The 13953-nt window shown below is 43.0% G+C and overlaps 2 protein-coding genes across 3 annotated transcripts; one reads left to right on the top strand and one right to left on the bottom strand.

Moving 5' to 3' along the window:
• Positions 1-1379: 1379 nt before the first annotated feature.
• tmem88a (transmembrane protein 88 a) lies at positions 1380-5508 on the top strand. Of its 2 annotated transcripts, none has more exons than XM_035624914.2 (3): positions 1380-2839; positions 3974-4320; positions 4734-5508. In XM_035624914.2, the coding sequence occupies exons 2-3, from the start codon at positions 4012-4014 to the stop codon at positions 5025-5027; spliced, it is 603 nt and encodes a 200-aa protein (XP_035480807.1). In that variant the 5' UTR covers positions 1380-2839; positions 3974-4011; the 3' UTR covers positions 5028-5508. The 2 variants fall into 2 exon arrangements, with proteins under 2 accessions (XP_035480807.1, XP_035480806.1); XM_035624913.2 differs by having other exon boundaries at positions 1383-2839; positions 3995-4320.
• A 1386-nt stretch (positions 5509-6894) lies between these two features.
• On the bottom strand, positions 6895-12487 carry pcolcea (procollagen C-endopeptidase enhancer a). Its single transcript, XM_035624912.2, has 9 exons — positions 12331-12487; positions 9701-9809; positions 9350-9608; positions 8434-8558; positions 8170-8306; positions 7731-8068; positions 7576-7653; positions 7328-7498; positions 6895-7238 (listed from the first exon to the last, which is right to left on the bottom strand). Exons 1-9 carry the CDS (start codon positions 12411-12413, stop codon positions 7108-7110), a joined length of 1431 nt encoding a protein of 476 aa, XP_035480805.2. The 5' UTR covers positions 12414-12487; the 3' UTR covers positions 6895-7107.
• Positions 12488-13953: the final 1466 nt, after the last annotated feature.

Genomic DNA, 13953 nt, shown 5'->3' with positions numbered 1-13953 from the left:
TCTCACCAACAGTTCTGGAACTTCATCAAACTTGTTCTTGCACACTGACTTAAGTCATGCGCCGGCAACAAGCAGCTCCACCGCAGTGAATGAGAACTGTGGCCGGAACGTTTAACCTATGGTTGGCAATGTAGAGGATAAGGTTTCTGATCTTCTTTCTTTCAACATCCAGGTTTTCCTGGGGTCATTTTTGAAGACAGCCATGAAATGGCCAAAAGTCAAAAGGATGCTGATGTACAAACTCAACTCCCATTCTTCTTCCCTTTGTGATGTGTCTCTGCACCCTTCTTGTCTGGCGCATCCCCAACTTCCCAACATTATCCATGAGAAACGCAGAGACAAATAGTTGCCTGGCAACGCAGCCAAGGTACCCAGGAAACTCAGAAGGTTGACCAATGTAGGCATCGCTCTCATCAGCATCGCTGTCTCTTAGCAGGCCGCCCTCTTTGTTGTGGAGGGATTGCAGTTGATGAACTTGCCCTTGATCAAACTGAATATGAAGAGACTTGGACAGAAACAATGGGAAAGGAAGGAGGGGGCGGGGGCAGATGATGGCATGAGAGGAAGGGAGTGTGGTTGAAGGGGTTCAATTGTAAACAGGAACACTGCTAACAGAAGTGCACAGACCAAGGGCATCCCACTGTGACGTCATGCGTTTGTTTGTGAACTGCCGTTTTGACGCCTTGAGTTATTTTCAGAGCCGGCCACTGACGGGCAACACCGACTAGCTGCTGTGGTTTCTGGATAAAAAGCCCTTTAATGTTTACATTTCTCAACTGACTGCACTCGGCCTGACCGAGACTCGGCCTCGAATCTACCCTGATCATTGTCGAGTTTCTCAGTTTTACAGTAGCTGCAAGTACGCGTATGTACGGGGTGAGTGAGGGTGACCTGACGGTTCCTAGGTGCTTAGATGAATTAACCTTCTGTGTTCCCACATTTCAAACATGTGCATGTATGCATCAGCTGATGTTTAGTCTCCGACCGGTTGCCACTGGATGGCTCCACGGGACTGGTTTGCTCAAAAGGCTGCCCTCAGAGGTGAGGTTGTAGTGGGAGAGAGCTTTACACGTTTTATTTTCCCTCCAGTGTTCTTCTCCTGATACCAATATGTCAAAGCTGCAGGCTGCAGCGGTAATCCAAAAGTATCAGGAAGTAATCTGAGTAATATAGCAATCTCTCTCTGTCTTTATTCTTATTTTTAAGCAATATTGTGCCCTGGATGCTTTGAATGACGCGACCAACGTGGGAACCAAACATGTACTGTTAGTTATAAAAAAAAAGGTATGAATCAACACTCTTCAGGTCATTCCAACGTCATTTCTCGTTCCAGCTGCGACGTTTGCAATTTATTTCTGTCCAGTCTCCGGGGGATAGAGGGACATGAGGTTTCCAAAGTGGAGACGCATGGACATCTCATCGCAGTGTGTGTGGACACAGCAGCGGATATCCTGGTTCCAAGGACAGGAAGAGTGCTCTTCCTCTACCAACCCCCTCAGACACTGACATACACATATAAACAATCTGTGGCATTCTTAATGGCAAAATCATCCACTGCCCCTACAGTACTTGTGTACTAATTCCCTGGGCTATTGTTCCTCGTACCAAATGTTCAAATGCCCCGATTCTCTCAGGGGAGCATATATATCTACCCACGAGTAGAGATAAATAAACAAAGATGCCGAGAGTGAGATGAAAAAAACAAAAACAAGACTTCATATCAAAATACTAATTCCAGCCTTTGAACTGAGCCCCTCTGGTTTTCTTATCAGTCCCATGGTAGCCTCTTACCCGGCCAAATGAGTCAATGTTCTCCCCCGTCCTCATTTCCTTGTGTTTTCTGAAAGCAGAGCTCTGTTTTTCACCAGAGGGGTCAAAGGGCCAAGCCTCGGTCATTCCTGCTCTCTAAAACCGATCTCCAGCTGCTCGCCGCTTGCCCTTTACCTTAGTATTATTTCACATACTATAATTTGCTGAGTTTTGCTGCCACTTCTCACTCAGCAGAGTGTGGGATGAATGGACTGCATCTTGCGTAGGTCAGTTTGAAAGTCTGAAAATTGCGTCATTTGTAGTTTTTTGGGTTATGGGGCTGTTTTGAATTTTGCAACCCACCCCCACTCATCAGTCCTTGACAGTTGAGTAGAGAAAGTGGTCGGTGAGGGTGTAAAGTGTCTCGGAGTGGGCAGCATATACCCTGACTCCTCCAATCTGTCCAAATAAACACTCTTCCTCCCCCCAACACCACCACCCCCACCCCTAGTTCCTGGGGTTATCATAGAAAACCATTTCACTGCTCCCCTGCCCACCAGAAGCAGCAGTCTTTAGCACAGCCCAGCACTCTTTCTGTGCATTCACATTAGAGGCAACACAGGATACACACTCACACTCAATCACACACACACACACACACACACACACACACACACACACACACACACACACACACTCAATCATATCTCAAACTGGAGTCAGAGTACGGAAACAGAATGTCAGGAAAGGAAGCGCTGAAGCCAGTGGGAAAGCAGAGTTTGCCTCAAGTCGGTGGAGCTCGTTTCTGAAATTTCAATTCATTACAGCAGGCCATTATCTGAGGATTTTATTTTGCGCTTTTGGTTATTTTTAAATAGACCAGAAAAACAAAAAGGTAGTAAACATAAGGAACTCAACTTTACTTGGATACCACCCTCAAGATCTGGATTTTGGAACGGAGAAAAGACATCCATCAGGAGGAAATTCTTGAAATTCTCTGCGTCTCCGACCAACTCACCGCTCGTCAGGTCTCTCAGAGTCCCAACATCTGTGGCCACCGTTTAACTGCAGTCATTGGGTTTACCAAACAGTGAGTGCAAAACAGTCTATCACAATTTCTATTTTCTATTCACACTGTGTTAAAAAAAAGAAAGAAGCTAATCCTGACCCTGTTGAAAGGGCTCATTTTATTTGAATGAATGTAGAACATTGGATAAAACTTCCCAAATATGTCTCTCGACAAAACTGTATTTCTGTGATTATGGATTATTAATTAAATGTGATGGGTTTCGATCCAATCTGGACACAAGAAGGCTTTATTAATGATGTCGTCGAAAGGCTTCAGGCTGAAATATACTAATAAACAGAGCACATTCAGTATGGCAAGAGTATGTGAGTGAGGGTAAAGTTTTCTGAGGCCACAGGGTTGTTGGACAAAATCGCATGTATATATATATAAAAGTGGATTTTCTTTTTATGGAGGATCACAAACAGGGAGCTGATGATGGAAAGGGGTGGTGCAGATTTGGCGAGCAGTAATTTGCCTAAAACTATCGTTGACGGGACAAAAAATGAAAGAAGCCCCTGTGTTCACATGGCACACCAGAGTAGCTGCTAACACAATAGGAAACAGCGGGAAATGGTGGAACCCGGCCCTGTCATTTTCTCATCACTGTGAGGTGTCATGTGGAGAATAACAAAATAACAATGGAAACAAAATAAAAGGGAGTGAATCAAAACTCACACTTCCATTAATGTGGACCAAAAAAGTTGTAGCACAAAATTTCTTTCTTTCAAAGTCATAACACTGCTCTGACACTCAGATCAGTGATTACTGAGACTTCTCGGAGTTTTCCAGCTGCCGCTGCGGGCTCATTGTTCTGGGTGCTGGTTATCCTGGAGTCTGGAGGTGGGGTCAGGGGAGCCCATTTCCTCGCACTTAAAGCTGGGCAGTTATCTGTGTTGACTCTCCACGCCTTTCACCACATTATTCGAGCAGGCCATTACTTAATGGATAAACAGTCTGTAGTCATGTTTTTTAGTTGATCAACAGAAGAAATCAGGGCATGATGGGGAAAAAAACACATTATATGGACACTTCAAATACGACTCTGGTGAACACATATCATTTCTGTATTGTGAAACAAAAATGAAGTTCATGTAGTTTTCCACCCAAATGTAAACTTTATGTCCTGATATGATCAGGAAATATAATCCAGAGTAGCTGTCATTTTTTTTCCTGCAGTTGGGACCACTAGGAAGATGAGTTTGTCACGGAACGGGACGCTGGAGAAGATGGTATTTGAACAGGCCCACTCTGAGCCGCGCTCCCCCTCCAGAGTGGGGTCAGGGGTCGTGGTGCCGCCTCCGTACTCGCCGGGCGGCGGCGAGGCTCCCGAATCCCCCCTGGAGTTGAGGGGCTCTCTGGACTGCTGGGCATGCTCTGTGCTGGTCACTGCCCAGAATCTCGTCATCGCACTGATCAACGCCGTGCTGGCCAGCGTCGTGTTTGGCACCATCCTCACCCCTGCTCTTGCCATGGTCATATTCGGCTTCCTCTGCCACTCCACGGTAACGGTCTTGTGTGGAATGACATTAACATGGAAGAGTTGTTTTGTACAAACAGGAAATCATGTAGACTGTCATTCAAACTGTGATTCACCCCCCCCTCCCCCCATGTGAATTAACTAGACAGAGAGAAAGAAAAATGTTTTTCCAGAGATGTGATACTGTTTTCCACAATTTTACTGGACCTTCCTGAAGATTACGTTTAATTTTTTGCAGCTGTGACTAAGCTGCTCGGGTTTCTTTGTGCAGGGACGATAATATAAATGCACAATATATCCAGCAGATTTAGTCCACAGTGATGTTTATATATTTAATAATATGTTTTTGATTTTTGATGTGTGTGTGTCCTGTTCACTCCTTGATTATTTGTACCCATGCCACTATTCACCCATCCACCTCCCCCTCTTGTTCCCCAGGTGCAGCCCCATGGAACATCCCTGTTTTGCTCAGACGTGCTGGATGACGGCGGCTGTGTCGCTCTGCTGGTGGTGGGTTTTCTGCTGCTCACCCCCCTGCTGGTCCTGGCTCTCGCTGCCTACTGCCGACTGGCCCGACACCTTCAGCTGGGCATGTGTTTCATTCCCTACAGCCGTGCCGTGTACAAGAACCTGCCCGCCTCACGCCGCCAGAGGTCCGACACGGGAGGCTGCTGTGGCCAGCGGGGGGCTTCCGAGGGGGAGGGGAAGGGGAAGGGCAGCATATGGGTGTAGGAGAGGAGAGAAGAGGAAAGTAGAGGAGAGGAGGGCAGGATTGTAATGTGTATGTCCCTAGAGTACAATTGTGTTTCTCTTTTTCTACTGCCATTGTAAAAATCCATCATCGCTTGTATTGAATGTTTGGAACTGAATATTGCCTTTTTTTACATATATACTATTCATGTATTTTTTATACGTACTTTTTAAAATATAGTGCTCTACCGGCAAGCTGAATTTTGTATTTCCTACAGACCTCTGCACTGAACACGTTGGAAGTGAGCCAATTTCATTAAGAGAGAAAGAGTTGAAGTTCAAAGAAGTGTGAATCACACTGAACAGATTTATTGGACAGTGTATGTACATACAGTAAGCAAACTTTCCTCAAGCCTCAGACTGTAAATACACATCATGGTTACACTTACGGGACAACATCTCTGCAGGTGTCGAACATGTTGCCTATTCTCATTAAAATGATAAAAGTCAAACAAGTAACAAGCTCCTGTCTGTGTTTAAGAGTAATCTGCCATCTCACCATATAATATGACTGTAGTTTATTTAATCACTCACTTTTCTGTTGTAGCTCAGTCTTTAGTGGTTAATCCTAACTTGGCTTTTGATTATTTTTTTGTATCACTAAGTAAGCAACTAAAACTTAAATCTGTCAGATCAACGTAGTGAAGTCAAATGTACCACATGTTATTTCCAATCGTAGTAGAGATATAAGCATTTCAAAACTAAACTGAAGTGCAAAACTTGAACAAACTCAGCTCCCTCTCACCACTGAACTTATACATTGTAGACCAATTTATACCTGGTGTGAGTTCAGCTACTTATATACTTTTCTTTTAAATTGTGTTTCTGCGAAATAACAATTTGACAAAAGTAAATGCTCAAAACAAATAACGGATGCTGGATTTGAACATGACTGGAAACAAAGGAGTTTGAACTAATTTTGACCTTTATCCACCTCTGTTGGTGACTGTTAGGAATAACAACCACATCTTTTTGCCCCTAAATTACATCAGCTCAGAGGGTAAATTCTGATTCTAAATCTACTCCATCAAGCAAAAGAAGATTCTTCATTTCAATATACATCATGGAAAATATCTCAAAATTCTACCGGTAATTGTATTTTCTCAGCAGTATCTTGAAATAGCATTACATTTACAAGCTTTATTTAATGTACAGTTATGTTCAGTTGTTATGTTATCGTCATGTCCTAAATTTGGTCAAACATATGAAAATCTGACCCTCGGTACCTCTTCAGGAGATACACATTTAGCGCAACATTGGTGATATTATATTGATATATGAATACACGTTACACATCATGTTTATCTGAGTGTGTGTTAAGATAAAATGGGGAAAAAACTATGCTAAGAACAATTTGAAAAGACGACTATAAGAGAAATGTGCAGTTGAGGCTATCTGCCAGTATTGCACAGATTATAATGTGGTATTTGTTCACATTGCACTATTCATTTCTGAATTTCTTGTCAGTTTGCACCATAGCAAAAGTCTTTCATTTATTTACTCACTTGTTATTTCTTTTAAAGATGGCCCAGAGCTGATCCCAGACATCCTGGACAGGTCATTAGGTCTTGGCAGAAACCAAGAGTGTTTATTTTATTTTTGTAAACCAATAACATAGTTTAAGAATTGGCATTTTGGCCATGTGACTCCATAACAGTGTACTCTTTCTACTCCAGACCTTAATCTCTGTGTCACACTTGACATCATGAGACCTTCTTCGGAAAAAAAGTTAGTTAGACGTGCTATAGTGCTTCCAATCCACTTGGTGGAGACAGAGGAATAGTTTTGTACAGTTGGAGAGAACTGAAGCTGAAAATATGAAAAATAATTACCAGTTAAACCATGTGAATGAGATATAAAACCTTTATTCATATAGAAATTACAAACATAAGGTTTGGAAGGTGTTTGGTGTTATTTGCATGACCTTTTAGAATATTGGATAAAAATTATGTTTTACTGCAATGTTGTGCCTCAATAGATAATTGTATTTCACATTGAATATTCTGGATTTTGAGTGTGTGATATGTCATCTTCCTTCCCTGGCCTGGTCAGATGTGTGAGGTTAGCAGGGTTGGTTGTTGATATTCATCAATAATTTGTGATGTGGTGCTTTGTAGGGAGCTGTGAATGCGCCGGGTTCCAGGGTACCATGTCCGTCTTCATCCACTTGACCCATGATAATGAAGTTGACACCTATTGGAAAAAGAAAAATGGCCACAGAGATTAATCAGTGTTATACCTATGATGTATTGTGCATGCGAGTGATTCAAAGAAGCACATACCTCTTCGGAGCAACGGGCACTTCTTGCACTGTGACACCAGCTTAACCGACATGGTTTCCCCCACCTGCTTGATGGTTAGTCGACCTGCCTTATAGGCTTTAATAAGGGACACGCCAACATGAAGAGTCCCGCGGGGCCCAGGGGCCAGAGAGGTCACCTTCCCAGTTATCACTAGAAAAAGGAGGGATCAGTCAGAACACAACATCTGACTTTTGACTTGTTGTGTATGTGACCAAAAGGAAACTTACCAAATTCACTGGCACAGAAACTTGTCTTGATGGTTCCATCTCTTTTACAGGCTTTGGCGCACAGCGGGTTTTGAGGGACTAAAAAAAAAAAGCACCGAGATGTAGACACACTTTCTGTTCATGGACGCGCACGTATTCATTATAACTTCACTCACCAGGCCTCTTTCCATTCGGTCTTGTGACTGCCACTCTCCTGTCCTGGCCTGTGCCGTCCTGTCCACGGCCTCTCGCAGGCTTGACTGGTTTGGGTCTCTCGCTGGGCTCAGGGGGAGGAGGCGGCACATACTTGGCGGTGGGCACAGGTGGCCGTACAGTAGCCGCAGGTTTGACAGCGGGTTGCGGGGGGATGAACCGCGTGTTGGCTCCCGTGTCAACTGATGTGACCTGAGAACCTCGAGGGACGCTAGTGTAGCGGGCGAGGAATCCATCAGATGTCACACTGAGGTCAGACACGAACTGGACCAGCATCACATTGCTGCTAGTAATTATTGGTCTGCACAGGAGACAGGGAATGGACAAGGTATAGGTAATGGATAATTAAATAAAAATTGCTTAAATGTTCAATAAAGAGCTATTAAAATATCTGTCACTCACTGAGGGGCCTGATCACCACAGTATTTTCCAATCAGGTGTGAATCATCTTTCTCCCCACCGTTAAAGAATGCCACATAGTCAAACCGACAATAGGTGTCAGCCTCCAAGACAAACTTATCAAACTTCACCTGGAGGACCTGGTCAAACAAGCACAAACAGAAATATAACTTTAAATGTTCACTTGAAGAGTGAGCTTCCTCGTTTGGCATGTAAAGGCTTTGGAAAAGGAAATGCTTTCATGCTGGGAGCGGGTGGGCAGCTAACCATATCAGGCTCCACAGTGATAAGCCAGGAGCAGCTGGTTCCTGGTGGGTATTTCTTGTCGGGCCAGTTGGGCGTTTTGATCTCTCCCTGGGCCTTTGTTAACTTTCCCCCACAGAACTGTTGGTCTGAAACAAGTTGGATCACAATGAATTGCATGCAAATTATCATTTGTGCTCAGTAACTTTTCTTGATTCTTTTTTTCTCTTCTTTTGAAGTTGGAATTTGCTCCATCGTTGTTAATATGTTACATCAATCACTCTCATCTGGTCAGTTAAAGATCTTAGCTACACAAGATGTGTGATCTGGGAGATTTGGACATTTTTTCTGTATTGCAAATGGTGACTCAAAACAAAACTTACTGACTTAACAAAACCCTGAAATATGATATGCCATTAAAGACAACATTTAAAATGAATAATTCGTAACAAATTACTGATATTATTGAAATTATAAATTATAAATTAGGGTTATGTATTACATTAGTTAGTTAGTAAACCATTAATAAATGCTTCATAAGTTGTTATTAAGTCTTTTTCTCCCCAGACTTTAAGTGACCATACAGTCCAGTCAATAAAAGACATTCACTTGCTGGTATCCCATCAGTTCAACATTTTGAGGAAATTCTAGGAAGCATTTCCAAAATTGTTGAACATTTCCTTTAACCATTTAACAAATTATTAATACTTCAATTTTAGCCCCAGTTATATATGATCAGTTTGCAACTAAGACTTTATTGTGGGCATGAACATTTCAATTATTTGATTAGTACAATTAAAAAAATAATTATAAGAAATTATGTAAGTTGGTTTAATTTATTTTCTCAACTGGATGCATCATTTGAAAATGTGTGTGTGATCTTATGCAGGCATGTACAACAAAACAAACAAAAAACTCTTAAATGTGACCATGCACTTACCATCCACATATGGTCTGGTTCCACTGAAATAGGCCACAAACCCTCTACCCTGCGTCTCTGCGTCAGACACCATCTCTAACATCATGGTGTTTGTGGTTGAAATTAGAGAACCGGGCCGGAAAGTTCCACAAAAGCGACCCAGTTTTTGCACCAAGTTGGAATGGCCATTGTAAACATCCAGATAGTCGTACCGACACTGTGAGTCCGCCTCCAGGTCGAAAATGCGGAAGGAGAGCGTGACCACGTTTCCCTCGGGAACCTGGAAATCAGAGTGTACATGAGTCAGACACTGACGGACTGAGGGATGAGGGATCAGCATTTTCGACATGCTGCGGCGTACGAGTGACTCACGGTGATCCGCCAGGTGCATTTGCTGTTGGTTTTGTAGAAGCTCGGGAACCCCTCACTACCAACAAACCCCGAGTCTGAGACCAGGTCGCCTCCACAGTAGAACACCGGCCTGTTATGAAGGAGACAGTCAGACAGGAAGTGATTAGTGAGATGGACAGAACTGAGGACAGCGTAGACAGTGCCTCTGTAAGACAACAGAACTGCATCAATAAAGGTCAACGGAGACTCTCTCAACTCCCACGGATACAAATCTTCTGAAGACTCTACAACTGTCTTTGAGACCTATTTGAAAAGTAAAGACTGATGAATGGAGTCCCAAAGGGTGCAATATTAATAGTGAAGTATTTTTAAAACGTATATTAAACATTTAATTTGTAGAGATTTGAAAGAAATTATTTAAACTCTTATTTTTTCGTAATGACATTATGAGAGCTAGAAGGCATTGTGAGCTTGTTTTACTTTCTCTAATCGGCATCCAAGTTACAGCAGCTAGCTTAGCTTAGCTCAGATTTGGGTTACTTCATCAACATGCTGATTCTTAAGATGTTCCTTACATAACTATATATAAAAACAAAAAGACAGACAGTCCTCTTTCTGTAGTTGCTCTAGTCTACAGGAGTTGGCTAACACTGCCACTGACTATTAACTTTGATACTGAGCAATAAACAAGCTCAAAACCCAAAGCTAGCTGGGTACATAGTAATATATGGTGCTTTTTTTTAGGCTAAGGGTTAAAAACAGAAGGGGTTCAGTTACTGTGTTATACTGTGTTCATTTACAGCAGCAGTCTCTAGTTGGTCATTCAGAATAGTGTCGATCTAGCTAGCAGGAGCTAACAAGGCTAAAGTTGGTAGTGATATTTTAGGCTTGTTAAGTGTCATGAAAAGGGACATGATGAAACAAGATGATGATGATGTTGTCACTAGGGTAAATCAGCCTGCCATTAGTGTGTCTGGCAGAGCAAATGAAATGAGCTCCCAGAATTCGTCTGCATCCCAGGCTAAGGGAAAATGCCTTTGAGAAATAACTTTGTGAAAGCGCTTCACACTACAAGTCACATTCATACAGTTCCCCCTCTACCACACATCATCAAGAGTCTTGACCAAGGACACGTTGGCACGAGGACTGGTGGTGCCAGGGATCGAACCATTGACCTTTTGCTCAGTGGGCGAGCTGCTCTAATTCCCGAGCCACAGCTGCCATGGCAACTTTTGAAAAACATAATTTGGACATAAAATCCCAAATAAAATATTCTTAAATTATGAATTAGTTCACTAATTATTTAATTTGTCTTTTTTCTTTTTTTACTTATTCAGTGACTGCACAATAATGAAGTGTTTTCTGATATAGCAATTTCGGGGGGGGGGGGGGGGGGGGGGGGGGAGTAGTAATTGCATTGCATTGAAGCAATAAAGGTAGGCCTACAGGTTGGGGTTTGGGTAAAGTTAAGCTATCAAGAGTTGAAGTGAAGAGAAAACATTCAAAATATGTTATGAAAAGAGTTTGCTAATGTTGGTTGGTCACTGTCATGTGTAGGCTCTGCATACAAAAACTGAGTTCTGATGAGATTTGGTTAATTCCCTCTTATCATTGTACATATTGATAATGTTTCACTCCACTGAAAAGTGATTCAACTTAATTTAACTAGCACAAAACATTCAAAGCATATCACCATATTAAAATACGATTAAATATGAAGTTGTGCCATTGTAATGGGGGGGTGCCATGAAAAACATCCTCTGGATGGTGCCATGTTTTCACAGTGAGCTACTGCTCTCGAGCCATACAAATGAAGAGGCATGGACAGAAAATAGCTGTAGCTCACTTATCCAATATAGCCTGCAAGCACATTTTCCCAACCTTACTATTATTGTGTCACTCTTTGCAATAAATCATATTGCCTTCCAGATACTCACAAATCTCACCTAATGTCAAAGGTCATTTTACTGAAGTGAAAATGTCCCAGTCCAGGTTGCTGCCAACAGGAATGCATTAGACCCGTGAAGAATATGTCTGTTGTTTAAGTTTTCTTTGATCTATTACAATCTGTGGTGTGGGGAAGTGTGTTTGGATCAAATGTGAAAGGTTTTAACTTATTCATGACATTTCATAAGAAGCCAGGAAGTGTAATCTTCAGTCAGGACAACTCAAATTCGATTGCAATAGAAAAATAGTTGCTCACTGAATAAGACCTCCTCAGTTAGCAGAACCCCAGCAAAGTCAGACGTCTTACTGATTTGAGCCAAGATATCCAGAGCCAGAGCCAAGTGGCTCTGATTCGACCCCACAAGCCGAAAATAAAAGCATTAACATCTGCGGTGGCTCAACCATTGCAAACTCAGTGAGCCTCACATCATGAGCCAAAAGCCAAAAACGACAACTCTGTGCCCAATAGTGCTCTGGAAAGAATTTACTTACAGACGCAGGAAAGAATTCAGAGTATTTTTCTTTTTTCTTTTAAAGTTGTAGACTCTGGGTTAATGAATCAATTTTGGTTAAAATCAGACATTCTACTCTCACTTTAAACATCAGACAGAGTCATATTAATGAACATTAGACTTCATTTCAAGAAGACACCATCCAGGACACATTTAACACACACACACACTCTTCACACACCAAAACCTCACCTTGTGTTATTCTGAGCCTTCGTCCATCCTAAACTCAGGGACAGGAACAAGGAGAGACCCCAGAAGCTGCCTACGTGCACCATGATGCAGTGTGCGCACAAAGCAAAGCCGAGAGGGAGCTGGTAGCAGGCAAGAGGTGGAAGACAGGGGGTATGAGGAGGAGGTTGCTTATGCGAAGTGGGCGGAGAGAAAATGAGTGAGGGGGGGGGGGGTTGAGAATGGATAGGGACAGACATATGCTGAAAGGACAACATTGGTGAGAAAGAACCATGAGGGGGGGATGACGTGAGTGAGGAGGGACGGAGGGACAGAGGGAGGGAGGAGAAGGTTTTAATTAGAGCCAGATGTTTCCTCCAGAATAACCTTGGTTTCAGTGCAACAGACGGGGAATGTTGAAACGTCTTTGTGGATGTTCAGACAGGAGTGTGTCTTCTTACAGTAGATGTTTCTTCTTCATATGGTTGAAATTTAAAGTAAAATAAGGTTCAAATATGCTTCGGAAGGCCATTACCTCCATTAATGTCCCTCCCTCCTGACTGTCTGGCTGGTTGTTGTGCAGGGTGCAGAGGTGGGAGCAGACATAGTTATGTTCCACAACACGTGAGACCTTTAATTTGCCATTCAGGATCCAAAAGGATCTGTAGACAATATAGTATCATAAAACTAATGACCCCTTTCCTCTCACCATATTTCCCTAAGCCCCAGGGGCTCCTCTGACTCCGCAACATCTGAGTCAGAGACCGTCTCCTTGCCCCACAGTCCAGGCAAGAATAATACTCTCGGGGCGGGGGGGTTATTCCTTCTCTGTTAAGAGTCACGGATGAGCCAACCCTCTGGCCTACATTGCTGAGGCCTATGGAGGGGATGCTGTTCCAATAACGCCATAAAATAGCCACTTCCACAGACAGCAGAGATCTAACACCTTGATCGAAGTCTGGAGCGAGCAGGATGTACAGCCCATAAAAGCACCAAGCAGAGTTCCCACAAAGACACGTGACTTCAGCTCTTTTTTCAACTGCAAGATTTTACTATAATACAGTCTGTTGGGGTCACAGGAAAATCCTGGAGGACCTTTGACAGTTTTGTTGCTCGTGCAGAGTTGGGGAAAATGAGCCCTCCCTGGTCCTGCTGTGCTGTGTTTGTGTTAAACCAAACCCCTGATAAGAGGCAGCAGAAGCAGGAATGCAACACGTAGGGCCTGCTGGGGGTTGAGGGGGGTGCGGACGGGGTCTGAGTGAGCACAACTGTGCAGACATTGCCATTACGTGTGGGAGTAACAGCGACCTTTACACTTCGCAGGAATCCAAACCAAGGGTGTAGGTTTGTGCAATAACGCTGGGAGATTCGTCCAAGCTGGATGTGCATTCCTTTTGGGGAGTAAAAAGGCAATTGCAGCGGGGGAGAGTGTGACTGGTCAGAGGGGGTAGATGGATGAGTAAAGACAGAAGGGGTTTGGATAAAGCAGAATACTGGAAAACAAATCTTTTAATGATCATAAAATCAGAAATACAGTCCGATAAAGTGAAATGAAAAAGTTAAAATGCACCCTAGAGTTAGCTCGTGTTCATGTCTCCCTGAGCCAACAAGTGGCTGGATTATTACTCCATACACACTCTGCAAAAC

This window comes from Scophthalmus maximus, chromosome 2 (genome assembly GCF_022379125.1).
Source record: "Scophthalmus maximus strain ysfricsl-2021 chromosome 2, ASM2237912v1, whole genome shotgun sequence".
NCBI classification, from domain to species: domain Eukaryota; kingdom Metazoa; phylum Chordata; class Actinopteri; order Pleuronectiformes; family Scophthalmidae; genus Scophthalmus; species Scophthalmus maximus.
The sequence above is the reverse complement of the archived record's forward strand: the minus strand, read 5'-3'. Positions and strand labels throughout refer to the sequence as shown.